Here is a 16614-nt window from a genome sequence, read left to right as displayed (position 1 = left end):
TCAATCAGGACTAGGCAGACTTTTGACATTTGAGTCAAAATCTCATAAAATAGGATCCGTTAAGGACTGAAGAAGAGTTTGTTTAATGGTTTTTCCGGAATCCAAATTGGTTAGGATAAAGTATCTTACTTGTCTTCAAGATGATTTTCAAGTTGGGTAAGGGCTGTTTTTTCAAGTATTTTTGCAATGATGGTTAAGTTGGAGATTGGACAATAATTATTCCGTCATCATCATTTATTGCATTGGCCCCAGTTAGACCACTTAGACCAGCTAAAGCCACTGCTGCCATTTCTGTAATGGGCAGAGCTACTATGTAAGGGGCAGAATTGGGCACACTGTCACAACTGCCGTGCTCCCAAGTCACCATGCTCCCAAGATCTGTAACAAGGTACCTCTGCCCGTTCGCCTGGAACCAAACTACCTTGTTTTCTGGGAAAAAAAAAATTTAAGACATACTTATTCAACCAGGCCTTCCCTTAATGAACTTATGAGGATGAATAGTCTTCCTACCAAAGTGTCCAGCCTACTCCAACTCCAACTCCAACTCGATCAGCAACTCCAGCTCGACCTGGAAATCCCTTTCAAACTCCACTCCTCTAACAGACCAACGAGAGATATCCACAAAGGCACTCTGAAATTTCCCCCGACTAAAGCCACACGCCTCGCTACGACCAAAGACAGAGCTTTTTCAATAGCAGGCCCATCTATCTGGAATAACATCCCAGCAAATCTCAGATTGGAACCCTGCCTCTTAACCTTCAGAAAAAGACTAAAGACGTGGCTCTTTCACCAAGCCTTCCCAGATCCACCGGATAATCACTAGTTTGAGCCACACTTCTTACAAGGTCTTTTGACACACTTCCTCCTGAACAATGGACACTGGCACCTCCAGGTTAAAGCATATGCTCTAACCCGTTAATTTATTCGTATCACGTTATATTTATTCTACCTGCCTTTATCTTCCTTCCAGCTTGTCTTTAAGCCTCCAAGTTTTTTTCCATTCCTTGTTGATTGTAACTTTGACTTATTCCTTTTTCCTTTGTTATCTATTATTAACCAGAATTGTTACCTTAGTTTTCCCTTGTTAAAATGTAAACCGATCCGATATGGTTATCTACCATGAAGGTCGGTATAAAAAACTGTTAAATAAATAAAATAAATACTCTAATGGTACACAGCTTTAACTATTACTTTCCTTAATGAACCTGTATATTCATACTTTGTAGTTTGTAATCCACTTTGCCAGCATTCCTGGCAAAGAGCAGAATATCACTTTTGTAAATACATAAGTGTGTCAAAGAAGAGGGAAATTTGCATGGAGTTTAGCATCCTGAATCATTTTGAAAAGTCACTGGAATGCCTTTCACTTACGGCAACCGTACTGCTTTATCTTTTTCTGTAATGTCATCTTTTGATCATTCAGATTCTGACCTGAGGAAGAGAGTTTTAGCTCACCAAAGCCAGTCAAGAAATGTATTAAGTTGGTCCAATATAAAGATATCATCTGACATATATATTTTTGCTTTTGTGGCAACATTTTTCAATTGCAACCACTGTCCGAGTAGAATAAGGAAGATAGGAATATTGCAAGAAGAGACAACTGCTGTTATTTATTTATTTAGAAGATTTTATATACCGGTGAACATTGGGAACATCTCATCGGTTTACATTAAACAAAATTATAGCTAACCGAGCTTTACAGAGAAAAGTTGGAACCAATATGCAAAATGGAACAAAACAAATAATTTCTAACAGGAGAGAATCATCACTTAACTTACAAAGGGCATCAGCTGAAAAAAAGGAAGGAGCTATTTACAGGAGAAGTGTGTGGTTAAATAATAATTTGAGAGTTGAATTACAAATGGCAAGGTGCAGAGGGAAAGCTGCTAAGCAAATGCTTGCTTAAAGAGGCAGGTTTTTAGATTGTGTTTACATTTTTTTGGGCAGGGTTCCTGGCATAGGAAGGGAGGGAGTTTGTTCCAAAGGACGGGTCCAGCTAAGGATAGTGCCCGAGCTTTGGTGGAAGCAAGTTTATATTGCTTGGGTGAGGAATAGCAAGAGTAGCCCTGTGCTGTTGCCTTATTGGTCTAATTGAATTGTGAAAGATGAGGTGATCAGAGAACCAGTGCATGTCTTGGTTGTGGAGGGCCTTATGAATCAGTGTGAGAGCTTTATAAGATATTCTTTCGGCGACAGGTAACCAATGTAAGTTTTTAAGAACAGGGGTGATGTGGTCGCTTTTATGTGTGTTAGTAAGAATACATGCAGCAGCATTTTGTAGACGCTGGAGCGGCAGCAAGGTACTTTTGGGTAAACCTAGTTGTAGAGCATTGCAGTAATCGATTTTGGATAGAATGAATGCTTGTAGGATGGTGCAAAAATCATTAAGGTGCAGAAGGGGTTTAATTTTTTTGAGAGTGCAGTTTGAAATAACAGGCTTTGAGAGTGTTGTTGATGTGTTTTTTAAATGAGAGGTGGCAGTCAATAGTGATGCCAAGACTGCGAACCTGTTGGTTGAAAGCAACGTTGTAGTCTGGGTTGCATCCTGTTAGTAGTGGGGGGGTGAATACTTTGCGGAGAAATGTATAGTAGCTCGGTTTTGGCCGTGTTGAGTGCCAAATAGTTGCTTGTCAGGAGAGCATTGATAACTGATAAAGTGGAATTCAAGGTTTCAATCATCATCAGCGTAGATGAAGTGTGGGAGGCCTAGATTGGTTAAAAGGCCTAGAGGGAGGAGGTATATGTTAAACAGGGTGGAGGAAAGGGAGGATCCTTGGGGGACACCATGAGGCAGTGGAAAGGTTTTGGAGGTGCAGTTGCCCATTTGTACACTGTATTGCCTCTCTTGCTGGTATGATTGGAACCACTGAAGAGCAGTATCTGTAATGCCAATATCTGAAAGGCATTGGATTATTATATTATGATTGACAGTGTCAAAGGCGGCAGAAATGTCCAGGAGGATCAGGATATGAGAGGTGCCTGTTGGCTGCAATTTGAAGAGGAGAGGAGGGCAAGATGGGGTAGCAAGGTGAGGGGAGGAGAGGAAGGAGGAGCGAGGGGGTTGGACAGTGAGGGGAAAGGAGAGAAGGTGGTCAGGGCTGTCATGTGGGGGAAGAGGGTGCGAGACAGGTTCCTCCCTGGGGCAGCAGCAGCAGTGTGCCAGCAGCATCACCGGAAAGGGGAACCAGCCATTTGTAACATCCCTATCCCCAGCAGACCCATGGCGTGTAAGACCTAGCGTAGGGACTACTGAGCCACTGGGCCAGCTTCTCCTTTTCCTTTTTTAAATGTTAATCTTTCTGTCCTTACCTTTTCAGCCAGCTCCTTTCAAACCAGACTGGTCTCTCTTACTTGTATTTGCTTTCCTGATACAAAGATTTGTTGTCCTTTCAGCTGCTCCTTTTAGTTCATCTCACTGTCTTTCTCCTCCTTCATTTGGATTTTCTCATCCTGCCAGCACCTCCCTAAGATTCTCCCCTCCCCCTCTCCACCTCAACAAGGTTCGGGATGCTAATCTTTGTATGATTCCCCTGCCTTAGTTCTTATGTGATATCACAGTCTAGTGATCACTGCAGCACAGGTAATCAGCTCCTGTGACATTAAAAACACTTTCCCTTTTGTAGGTACCAGGTCTAATATTGTTTCCCTACCCCCCCCCCCCCCTTCCCCATGGGTTCTTTTAGCAGTTGCCCCTTGTAGGGATTGCAGGATCTAACAAGTTTCTGCCGACAAAATGTTCCACTCAGCATCCAGTGAAATAAAGCCTCCTCTTCCATTGTAATCTTATATATGTTTTTAATGAGATCTCTGGCCAGCTCTTCTATCTGTTCTCTAGAGGTCTGTAGATTATATCCTTGTGGATGGAAGAGCTATTTCCCCTTTCCAAGATAATCCAGTGTCTCTCTTCCCCATTCCTCTGCAATTCAAAAGCTTTAATATTATTTTTATATATGAAGTACTATTCTTCCTCTTTTTCTGCCTACCCTGCTTTTCCTGAACTGATAATGGCCTAGTATGGCCATATCCCAGTCATAGGACTTGCTGAACCACATCTCATAGCAGCAACACTATCTAAACCTGCCACTGGATTTAGGGATTGCAAGTGGAGGAGTAGCCTAGTTATTAGAACAGCATGCTAAAAACCAGGAAACACAGAAAGGACAGCAGAAAAGGGCCAACTGGTCCATCCAGTCTACCCAGCAAGCTTATGGTAATAACTACTAGCCATAAAAGCCACCTTTATAATTATTAGTTTCCCAGACTGTCAAAGTCAGGGCCCTTGTTGGTTGCTGTTTTGACTCCAATTCCCCCATTACCTCTTGCCATTGAAGCAGACAGTAATGTTGGAGTTGCATCAACAGCAAACAGGCTTCTTGGTTAAGGGTAGTAACTGCCACACCAGCAAGTTACTCCCATGCTCTCTTTTCTTCATTCCCATCCTCTAGCCTTAAGGGATCCACAGTGTTTATCCCATGCCCCTTTGAAATCTTTTACTGGTTTTGCCTTCACCACCTCCTCCAGAAGGGCATTCCAGTCATCTACTACCCTTTCTATGAAGGAATATTTCCTGACATTGGTTCTGAGTCGTCCTCCCTGGAGTTTCATTTCATGACCCCCTAGTTCTTCTGATTTCTTTCCAACAGAAAAGGTTTGTCAATTGTGCATAATTAAAACCTTTCAAGTATCTGAAGGTCTGTATCATATCCCCCCTGCACCTCCTCTCTTCCAGGGTGTACATATTTAGGTCCTTCAACCTCTCCTCATAAGTCATTTGATGGAGATCCCCCACCATTTTTGTCACCCTTCTCTGGATAGCCTTCCTCCTGACTCTGCCCCTTTTGAGATATGGTCTCCAGAAATGGACACTCCAGGTACTCCAGGTGAGGCCTCACCAAGTTGCTGTACAAGGGGATTATCACCTCCTTTTTCTTACTGGTTTTTCCTCTCTCAATGCAGCCCAGCATTATTCTGGCTTTTGCTATCGCCTTGTCACATTGCTTCGCTGTCTTCAGATCGCTAAGCTCTATCATCCCAATATCTCTCTCTTGTTCCGTGCACAACAGCTCTTCACCCCCCATCACATGCAGCTCTTTTGGATTACCACACCCAAGATGCATGACTCTGCTAGGAAGTCAGGGTTCAAATCCTGCCTTTCCAATGATGCTTTCTGTGACCTTGTCCAAGTCAGTTCAATTATCATTGCCTCAGTTATACAATTACAGTGTAAGTTACAAAGGAAAATGTAACTTACTATTATAGCAATTTTCAAAAGCCCATTTATCCATGTTAAGTGCACTTAGCACAGATAAAAAAAATAGGTGACACTCAATAACACATATTGTAGCAATTTGCTAATAGTCAGGCAATATTTTCTCTAGTTAGTAAGTTCCCCTAAGCAAATCTATTGCAGCTGCAGAATATACATGCGTGTTCTGTTACCACACGAAACATGGAGTTAAACAGAATTTGTTTTCTCTCATAGAAAGCAGTAACTTTTACTCTTTTGGGAGTCAGGCATCGCAGAGACATCTGTCCGAAAACAATCAGGGAAAGTTTTTCAGAACTACAGAGGACAAGGTGCCTATGTTATAACTAGGCACTAAAATGGAGGATGTCATAATGCCTCTGTATCGCTCCATGGTGAGACTGCATCTTGAATACTGTGTGCAGTTCTGGTCACCACAGCTCAAAAAAGATATAATTGCGATGGAGAAGGTACAGAGAAGGGCAACCAAAATGATAACGGGAATGGAACAGCTCCCCTATGAAGAAAGGCTAAAGAGGTTAAGGCTGTTCAGCTTGGAGAAGAGTCAGCTAAGGGGAGATATGATACAGGTCTACAAAATCATGAAAGGACTTGAATGGGTAAATGTGAAATGGTTGTTTATTCTTTCAGACAATATAAGGACTAGGTGACACTCTATGAAGTTAGCAAGTAGCACATTTAAAACAAATCAGAGAAAATTATTTTTCACTCAGTGCACAATTAAGCTCTGGAATTCGTTGCCAGAGTATGTGGTTAAGGGAGCTAGTGTAGTTAGGCTTAAAAAAAGGTTTGGATGAGTTCCTGGAGAAGTCCATAAACTACTATTAATCAATAGGGAATAGCCACTGTTGTTGATGGCATTAGTTGCATGGGATCTGTTTAATGTTTGGATACTTGCCAGGTACTTCTGACTTGGATTGGCCACTGTTGGAGACAGGATACTGGGCTTGATGGACCCTTGGTCTGATCCAGTATGTTCTTATGACTGTATGATCGAAGTGCAGGGCCTGAGCTATGAACTGACGATGAGGTCGCCATCCCACCTCAGGTCAACCAAACATGCTGATCCAGGCTTGGTTTCACCCATTGCAAATAGGGAGTTGTACTTCTGATCTTTTTCACATCAATTTCCCTAGGAAAATCTAAACTATAAATCTTTTCATGCAATGGGGACTGGATCTGCCTGTTTGGCTGAAGTGGCAAAACCCTAGCTAAGGACAGTTCCTTTCTTAGCCTTTTCTGGCCAAGACTGAGAACTTGACTATGATGGGTTTAATGCCCTGCCAACCCAACCTCACTGGGGACATAATTACTTTATGACCATGGCCAAAACAGGATTAAACTTTCAGTTAAAAAAAAAAAAAAATCAGGCAAAGATTTCATTGTGCTTTTGCTATTACCATAGCCACTCTCCCTTCCCCCCACCCCACATAGGCTTATACATTCAAACATATTATACACAGAAATAAAATTCAGTAATTTTATTCTTTCAAAAGAAACAAAGCCACTTTACAGCAAATTCATGTGTACAACTCCCTTCCTCCCTGAAATCTGAAAGACAGAACAGTTTACAAAAGTCAACACTATATATGTTTTGTTATTAGTTCATTACAACCGTGGTATGGAGGTGGGGTGGGGGGGGGGGAAGGCTAGCTGTTAAACTCTGGGCATTAGGAGGAGCTGGGGGGGGGGGGAGGGGGGAGACAGGAAATCTTTGGGAATCCGCCTTAAAAAAAAAAAATCCTAACAGTCAATGACCCCTTGCTCAATTCATTATGGTTGCTTATAACACAGTAAAAATAGAAAAAAGTGCAGTTATCTGTAGGGGGCAATGATCTCCTTGCCCCTGCCCCAGTAAAGGTGCAGGAGAGATAGTGAGGAAAGAACAGCATTTACTGGCAAACTGTCACCTGATTCCCAGGCACAAAAGGAGAGACTGATTCATTTCTGGACTAACCCCAACCAGCAATGCTCCGATACACTTTGTACTTTCTTTAAATAGCAGGGCTGGATGTAAGATTATGGCGGCCATAGACAGAGGACTGGGAATGGGAAGGTTTCTCCCCGAAAATCAAAAAGTAGAAGGAAAAGTCCCAGTTTCTGGGTGCCTTCAGAATTTGATGCTGTAAGCGCTTGCCTATGTTGCCTCTTCCTAAATCCCTCCCTGCTAAATAAGAGAAATAGGTGCTGGTTAGTTCAGATGTCCTGAATTCTAATCTGCATGTAACACTGACAGAGCCAAGGATTAGAGCTGAGGCACAGGGAGATCAAGGGACTCCCCCAAGGTCACAGCTAGAGTCAGTGACAGGAGAGGCAGCAAGGTGAGCTAACTAGTAGAAGAGGGTGGTTTTGTGAATATAAAACAGATACACTGCACCATTTCATGTCTTGTATGTTTAAATACAGTTTTTTTACATTATCTGACTTTTCAGTACTAGAATTATGCCTGGGTGAGTCACTCAGTTTTATCATACGATTAAGCAGCAGTGCCTGGATTTTTTGTTTTTTTTTTTGGGGGGGGGGGGGAGGGAAGAAAGGGGGATTTTCTTTTCTGCTATTGTAAAGTTTTCTCCTCAGACTGTAATTCAAGAGTGTATGCTGGCTTGCTAAATGGGAGATCCTTTTATTCTGTTCAAATTAAAAATAGAATGAATAAATGTGTTTTTTTTCCATTGCTCATACAGCTCCGCTTACAGCGATGACCAATGACAGCTTCTTTACTTTTACAAATTCCGTAAAACGATAAGTCACAATGACACCCCTCCCCCCCTTGCTGGATGATAACCGCCTGTGTATGTATATCTTTGCTCTTTGACTCCCAGCTCACATGTCTTAGTTTACAGTCTTAAAATATATCTCTACGTCTATCTATATTCATTTGTTTTGTCAGCAAGGCTTGCAAAATGTGCCTCTCTCTCTGCTCGTGAGGAGGACATCAGCAGACGGTGACCAATAACGTGTCCGAGCAGAAGATGAAGGCTGCGCTTCACAATCCAGTTTCTCTCTGCAGTAGTTACACTGACGTAGTAAATGAAGTCGTTTTGAACTGAGGATCAGAGTTATCGCACACACACACACACATGCATCTCCTGAAGGTTACCAGCAGTGTTTATTTTAGTGTTACTCTTACCAGCGTTCAAGCAGTATTACTAATCCTGCTCCAACGCTTTATAAATGGCAACTTATATTTTTTAAAACATTAATATCCATTCTACCAAAATTCTAAAGAAAAAGTAAAATAAAGCTCTGATTCACCATCCAGATAATAACACATAATTTGTGATATGCTTTCTTTTTCCAATCACAGATACAAAGACCCAAAGGTTTCATTTCTACTTAAAGTAAAGCTGCCAACAAGTTCCAGGTTATCAGGTAGAGGCTGAGCACCCAGTTGTATTCTGGGACCTGGAGTTTCTGCTTTTCTTGGAGAAGCTAGAACTACAAGTCCACGTGGCCCAAACCAGGACCGGCTCTGCTCAGCCTGGCCCTGAGGCGTTAGAACTCATTGATGATTAATTGTAAGTTCTCAAGTAAGTTTTGCCCAGCATTAGCAGGTCAGAATTGTGGAGAGCTCTAGAAGGCAATGTTGGTGTGAGTGCAATCTTTTCTGCAGGTGCCACCTCACCTCTGGTCAACTGAACAGGCTAATCCAGTCCTGGTTTTGCCCCATTGCATGCATGGAGTTGAAGTTCTGATTTTTACCATTCACCGCCCCAGGAAATTCAAAACTGCAAACCAGGACTTGCTCAGCCTGTTCGGCTGAGGTGGGGTGAGTTCGCAACCTGTCCCTGTGCGGTTGCGAATGCACGTAGGGAGGTGAGTAAATTTGTGCACACCTCTGCGTGCTTTCCTGACTGCTCGTGCATGTCTGAAACGAGAGACTGCTATCCTTTGCTGTCCGGCGCTGTACTGCAGCGTGGCAACACCAGAGAGAAAGGCACTGGTATAAATGTTAAGGCTTTGGGCGTTTTGTCTCCCTCTTCTCCTTGCCCTTTGCTCTGATTTCAGGTGACATCCCGTTTTTAATTTCTAAAGTCCAGTGGAATTGCATAGGTCCTCCTCCCATTCCACTCCCGTCGGTGGCTGAGCTGCAGAGTGAAATTCTGCATCACCCCACGGAGGGAATGAGTGCCATCCCTGGTGCTGTAAAGGTGAGGAGGAGGTCACCTGCCAAGTAGCTCCAGCTCTGTGGAAAACAAAGAGCAAGCAAGTCTTTAGGGAGGAGGATGAGCAGGACAAGGAGGCAGCTCCTCCTGAAACAAGAAAGGGTGTGATCAAGTGATGAGGGACCCCTCAGCAGCAACAGCAGCACATCCCAAGCAGAAGCCTAATGTGGCTAGCATGGGCCCTGAGGTGAGGAAACAGTAACTGGGCCCTCCCCACCCTTTCTCTCTCTCTCTCACACCCTCTCCCCGCTCCCCTTTCTATCACCCAGTTTCCACTCTTGAATGGACTTGTGTAACTCATTTTACCAGCAGGAGGCACAAGGTGCCAAGCTGAAGTCAGGGCAGCTGCAATTCCTTTCCAATCTCCAAGAGCAATAGTCCACTTACTCCCAGTGCCTAGGCCCTGGTGCAGTCACGCTGCTTGCATAGAATAGCAATAGCAGTCAGCAGAAGTCTGAGAAAAAGACACACATTAAAAAACCACTTTTGTCGCTCTTTAAATGCGAATTATTAGTGGAAAGGACGATCTTCCATGTAGATGCATTAAACCTAACTTTGATACCTCTGATCAGTGGTATATGGGCCCCTGCCAATCTGGGGAGTGGTTTCAGCAGTGATCCAAATTCTAAATTTTTCCGGCACCCTTCAAAGGGTTACCTGCCCCCTCCGGAGTTACACCAAGAGCCCTCTGAGCACCAAAACCAGGCTCTGGGTTTGGAATCTTCCCACAATACTTGAGCATGTGTTGAAAAGATAACAGTCTTCACAGTAAAGGCTTTGGTGAGGTAGTTCTTAAATAGAAACACTTAATCCTTTGGATGAATTTTTTGTTTGTTTGTTTGAAGCTTTTTGTTAAAAAAAAAAAAACACGTGTCAGGCTTAAGCCAGAAGATTACAGAGAAGAAGGGAAGAGAGCGTTGACTGGGCTCCCTCCTTGAGGGAACAGGAATTTGGACTTACTTTTGTCAATTCCTTTTTCATTAAATGAGCACACCAGTCTGCGCTGTAGGGTGTGTTGTGACATGAAAATAATTTGAAAGATTTATGGCTTTTCCTATTCTGTTCCTGCCAAAGGTGAATCCTGTTCCAGGCAACTTCGGTAGGGTGTGGCATCGAGACCTGCTTTTTCCTGTTATTAAACATTATCCCCTGTCCCCCGTCCCTCACTACCAACAACCGCCCCTTCTCACCAACTGGCAAGCTTATTTCTCCCCAAGATTGCCTCCAATATTAGAATTCTCCTCACGCCGACATCATTTCACAGGACAGGACCCGCGACAGGTTGCAGGCATCTTTCTTCAGGTAGCGGGGGTAGGTGGCAGCCTCCGCCTTCCTCTGTTTCCCAATAAGGGAAAGGGAAGGACACTCAAAAAACACCACAGGCTGGTGACCTGGCAGAAAATCACCACCGCTCCTCCCCGGGGTAATGCCCCACTTCCTGTATGCAGCACAGATTAGGATGGGCAGGACCCAGCACCAATGACCAGTGGGAACGTTTTGGTTATTTCTCAATTCCTATCCCCTACACAGTCCTGGGCTCCGCGGTCTTGATTGTCCCATTAAGAAACTCCTAATTCTCCCGGGAAAAAGAAGAAAAAAAAAAAAAAAAATATATATATATATATATATATATATATATATATATATATATATATATATATATATGGATGGGCTAAAACTATCCAAGCTGGCATTGAAACATCCATCCTGAATTCTAAAAATGGGTGCCAGTCCCTGGCATTCATTCAAAATTTCGCTGCCATAGGCTTCCCACGATGACTCCACGTTACCTAGGACAAGCTCGGTCAGTCCTGGCTTTGCCTCCAATGCTGTAGGGAGATGTAGTCTCTGCTTTGCTTAGAGAAATGAGTACCTCAACTCCCATGCATGCAATGGGGGTGGGGGGAAGGAGAGGCAAAAGCTAGGAGTGGCTGAGCCCGTTGTGGGTGACATGCAGTGCACAGCTCCACTGACTTCTTCTCTCCGCTGGCATTCCAAAGCTATCAGAGGAGAGCTGGCAGCAGGAAGGCGGCTCGCCATAGCTCATCCGTGCACAGAAGACAGCTGCGTTACATGATCCAATGCGCTAGCATTTGCGAGACAGGAAAATAAACTTAAATACATGCAATTTTTTTTTTTTTCATTTGTACAACTCTTCCTGGTCTGCGACAACAGGGGTTGAGAGGATGATCAGTGAGTCACATGAGGTTTCTTTTTTTGGCTCAGTCACGTGATCCTGTGTCTAAGACCTACCGGTTTGGCGACTGGCCTGAGCCGAAGTCAGGTAATGTAGAGGCCATTTGAAAGAGCAGGTCTCCACAGATTCTGAAGGCACAGTTGTTATTTTGGCATTTACTGATACTTGGTACAGACCGTTTGCGTCAAATGAAGACTTACCCAGAAAAAAAATAAAAATTACAAAAAGGCAAAAATGTTTTTTCTGTCTTTTAAAAATTTTTTAGGTTGTTTTGTTTTACATAACAAGGGTGCGCCTGTCTGCTCCGCTTCTCCTGAACAGGCCGGAGACGTGGGGGGGGGGGGGGAGCCCATAGTGGGCTGGTTTCTCACTTCCCTCTCTCATTCTTTACCATTTCGAATTAAATAAATGCAATAAATGACATCCATTCTCTCTGTGGAAATCTGTTGACTCTCTCCACTCCAGAACCGATTAAAGACTGACACTGCTATTTGGCATGCAGTGTGTTGTTGGTTTTCTTTGGTTTTGGGGGATTTCAAGTTGAGAGGATGTTTGTTTGTTTGAGTGAGTTTTTTATCAGCAATGGAAAGAGTGAGACTGGGAAAGGCTAGTCCGTGTTCATGATTATGAAGGAGCTGTTGGGGGACGGCAAAGAAAGGCAAATTTGTGCCTTCATGGGTGCAGATGTGACGGAGGTTGACTGCAGCAGCAACGGCAAAGTGAACTGGTTTCCACGACTCCAAACAAAGCCGGAAACAGAGCACTACAGGACCCGTTTCCATGGCATCAAAGATGGCAGCAGGAATCAGAGCAATGCACACAAGCTGGTTCCATGGTGCCAAAGACAACAGTGGGGAATAGTGGAAGGCCGCAATCCTGTTTCCACAGTAAGAGAGATAACGATGGGGATGCAAGGAAATCCGCCAGCCCATTTCCATGGCTAGAGAATAGGTGGTGGCTTGGAGCCATTTCCATGGTGACCGAAGAGTTGGCGGAGGGAGAGTGTGGATGGATGGACAAACACTTTGTCTTTTGTTGTTGCCTTTGCTCTCTGCAGGTTGCATGGAGTCAACACACAAGACAAAGGAAGTTGAGTTTGTTTGCGTCACTCTGTCTCTGCAAGAAAGGGACCGGGGGAGGGAAGGGAAGGTCTGGGCCCGACCTCTGGTTAATGACCCCCGCCTCGACTTTGGCCCATTAGCCAGTCCATGATGATGAAACACAAGCTCATGACCATGAAGATGAAACCCAGCACCATAAAGCAGGCTGCCTGTAAGAGTAACAGTGAGAGAAAGAAAACATTTTTACTAACAAATTAAAAAAACAATCAAGTTTAACATTTTTTTTTACTCCACTGTTGCAGTTAAAATTTGAGCGATGGTATTGCTCACATGAAAAAATGTCAAAAGAAAACCGGACAGAGAATTTGAAGGAAAAAGGGATGGGTGTGTGTGGTAGTGAGACTCTGGTGTAAAAGTGCCGAGCCAGGAAGACTTGAGCTAGTCACCAGATTTGGGGTCAGGAAGGATTTTTTTTTTGTCATTAATATGCTGCAGAATTGGTGGTGGATGCAAGAGATGTTTGTTTTGATTTTTGCCTTCCTCTGGATCACCACATACAGGCCAATACAGTAAAGTTGTGCGGAAAACAGGTGCTCAGTGTTGAGCGTCCACTTTCCTAACACACGCCCAGCCACCTCTCCTGGGCGCGCCACATAATATTTAAATGAGGGGTCATGCTAAAAGAAAGCACTAGGGACAATTGCACGCCGCTAGCGCCTCCTTGGCAGTGGAAGCCCAGGAGAGGTGGCTGTTAGCGGGTTAGGAAAATGGACGCTCAGTTTTACGAGCATCCGTTTTCCTAACATGTGCACAACCAAGGGTTAGGAAAATAGATGCTCGTTAATTGAGTGTCCCCTTTCCTTACCTGACCACGGTACACTTTTTTTTTTTTTTTTAAACATTTTGGTTCCTCCAACTTAATATCGCCACGATATTAAGTCGGAGAATGTTCAGAAAAGCAGTATTTTCTGCTTTTCTCTACACTTTTTTGGGCCGCTCAGAAATTATCTCCTACTCTATGCTGGCGTTAATTTCGGAGCATCAAATGTGCAGATTGGGTGTACATTTTTTTTGTTGTATTTGGGGCGAATAACTAATAGCCTCTTCAACATGCATTTGCATGCGATGAACGCTATTAATTTCAGAGGGGGAGTTGGATGCGCATTTTGGATGTGCTAAATCCCCTTATGGTTGTAAGGAGTCGTGGACGCGTATCCAAAACGTGCGTCTAACAGCGTGTTAAAAGTGCGCTCAGCTGAGCGTGCTTTACTGTATCAGCCTGATTGAGAGGGATGTTAGGCCATTAGAGGGAGATCAGACCATTTTCAACCTAACCAGCTAACGGGCCGATAAAGTAAAGTCCGCGGGAGAGCGGGCATTTGCCCGCTCTCCCGGTACACGTACAGGCCACTCTCCTGTGCACACGATTCAGTATTCAAATTAGGTTCGGTGGTAAAAAGAGGTAAAAAGAGGCGCTAGGGACACTAGCGCATCCCTAGCATGGACAGGAGCGGAGGCTGTCGGCGAGTTTGACAGCCGACATTCAATTTTGCTGGCGTCGGTTCTCAAACCTGCTGACAGCCACGGGTTCAGAAACCAGACGCCGGCAAAATTGTGTGTCCTATTTTCAACCTGCGAGTCGCGGGCCGACTCCAAATTTTTTTTTTAAACTTTTTGTAACTTTCAGGACCATTTTCAACCTAACCAGCTAACGGGCCAATACAGTAAAGTCTGCGGGAGAGCAGGCGTGCTTTTCTGTGCACTTTCCTGGTGCCCCGAGAAATTAATGCCTACCTTGGGTAGGCGCTAATTTCTGAAAGTAAAATGTGTGGCTTGGCTGCACATTTTGCTTTCGACACCTTACTGAATAAGGGGTAATGGTAGCGCATCGAAAACACGCGTCCATTCGCGGGTTAACAGTGCGCTCTGCCGGAGCGCATTGTACTGTATCGGCCTGTTAGTAACTATGCTAGTGTTAACATCAGGAATGATACAGGCATTGCTGGAGCTTTCCATATGGCTGAGTAATGCTGTCTAACCCATGGGTAGTGTCAGAGTGCAGGATGATCCGTATTAGCGTGTCAAGTCCCTTGACTCCCTCTGTGTTCTAGCCAGTGTCTGTTTTTACCTCTTCCAGCCCTCTGTATGCCTGTAGCCAGCCTCCAGCCTCGTAAAGGATCCTAGTTTCACCGGTAACACTTAAGAGGTGTGCAAAAATTCACACAGCACAAGGGGGAAGGTGCAAAAAGAGAAGAATTCTCCTCTCTTGTGAATTATCCGTATAAACATACACCTCCTCCGTTTGTCTTCTGTCTTTCTCCCAGTCTCAAGCATGCGCATTACTCTTTCCCAGTATGGATGGGGTTTTGGGCAAAACCTATGCCATATTCTGGTTGCTTGTATGAAACATAAGAATTATCAAGCTGAGACAGACCAATAGCCTATTTCACTTGGCATCCTGTTTCTGACGGGCCAAGCAGTGGTGCCCAGAGGAAGCATATAAGAAACAGAGTGTATGAGGCGTGGTCTGGTCCCTGTCACTGCCTCCCATTTTCCAGCAGTCACTCTTACAAAACTATAACTCTGTCCAGCGGAGTCAGCCCCCACTGCATAATTTCTGGCACACCCATGAATTTCACAGATTATGGGCCCAAGTACTCCGATAAGAACATAAAGGCTTGCCATACTGGGTCACACCAAGAGTCATCAAAACCAGTATCGTGTTTTCAGCAGTGGTCAAGCCAGGTCACAAGTACTTGGCAGGATCCGAAGAGGTAGATAGATTCCAAGCTGCTTATCCCGAGAATAAGCAGTGGATTTCTGCAACTCTAACTTAATAATTGTTAATGGACTTTTCCTCCAGGAATTTGTCCAAACCTTTTTTAAACACAGCTACACTAATAGCTTTCACCACATCTTCTGGCAATGAATTCCAAAACTTAATTATGCATTGAATAAAAAATGTTTCTCTTATTAGTTTTAAATGTATTACCTAGTAACTTCATTTGTGTCCCTTGGTCTTGGTACTTTTCAAAAGAGTAAACAACTGATTAGTGTTTACTGATTCCAATCCACTCATTATTTTATAGACCTCTATCATATCTCCCCTCAGCAGTTTCTCTTCTCCAGGCTGAAGAGTCCTAACCTCTTCAGCCTTTCTTCATAGGGGAATTGTTCCATCTCCTTTATCAATTTGGTTGCCCTTCTCTGTACCTTTTCTAATTCTGCTATATCTTTCTTGAGATGTGGTGACCAGAACTGAACACAATACTCAAGATGAGGTCACACCATGGAACAATCCAGAGGCATTATGATATTCTCAGTTTTATTCTCCATTCCTTTCCTAATAATTCCTAGCATTCTATTTGTTTTTTTTGGCTGCTGCTGCACACTGAGCAGAATATTTCAACGTATTTTCAACAGTGACACCTAGATCCTTTTCCTGAGTGGTGACTCCTAATGTGGACCTTGCATTTTGTAGCTATAATTTGGGTTACTCTTCCCTAAGTGCATCACTTTGCATTTGCCCACATTAAATTTAATTTGCCATTTGCATGCCCAGTCTCCCAGTTTTGCAATTTCCTCTTGCAATTTCTCACAGTCCTCTTGTGATTTGACAACTCTGAATAATTTTGTGTCATCTGCAAATGTGTTCACCTCACTTATTGTTCCCATTTCCAGGTCATTTATAAATATATAAAAAGCATCAGTCCCAGAACAGATCCCTGGAGCACTCCACTATTCACCTTTTTCCATTGGGAAAATTTACCATTTCGCCCTTCTCTCTGTTCTCTGTCCTTTAACCAGTTGGCAAACCACAGTAGGACACTGCCACCTATCCCATGACTTTCTAATTTCCTAAGAATTCTCTCATGAGGGACTTTGTCAAATGCTTTCTGGAAATCCAGATTTATATCAACTGGC

General features: G+C 43.7%; 1 protein-coding gene across 3 annotated transcripts in view; it reads right to left on the bottom strand.

Moving 5' to 3' along the window:
* Window positions 1-11505: 11505 nt before the first annotated feature.
* SLC38A5 (solute carrier family 38 member 5) overlaps window positions 11506-16614 on the bottom strand; it is a 173846-nt gene continuing 168737 nt past the window's right edge. For all 3 annotated transcript variants that reach the window (XM_029610924.1, XM_029610931.1, XM_029610941.1), the window contains one exon: window positions 11506-12899. In XM_029610924.1, the coding sequence (XP_029466784.1) occupies window positions 12798-12899 (102 nt within the window). In that variant the 3' untranslated portion in view covers window positions 11506-12797. The remainder of the gene's footprint in view (window positions 12900-16614) is intronic.

Source organism: Rhinatrema bivittatum, chromosome 1 (genome assembly GCF_901001135.1).
Source record: "Rhinatrema bivittatum chromosome 1, aRhiBiv1.1, whole genome shotgun sequence".
NCBI classification, from domain to species: Eukaryota; Metazoa; Chordata; class Amphibia; order Gymnophiona; family Rhinatrematidae; genus Rhinatrema; species Rhinatrema bivittatum.
Note: the sequence above shows the minus strand (reverse complement) of the source record. Positions and strands in the feature narration are given on the sequence as shown.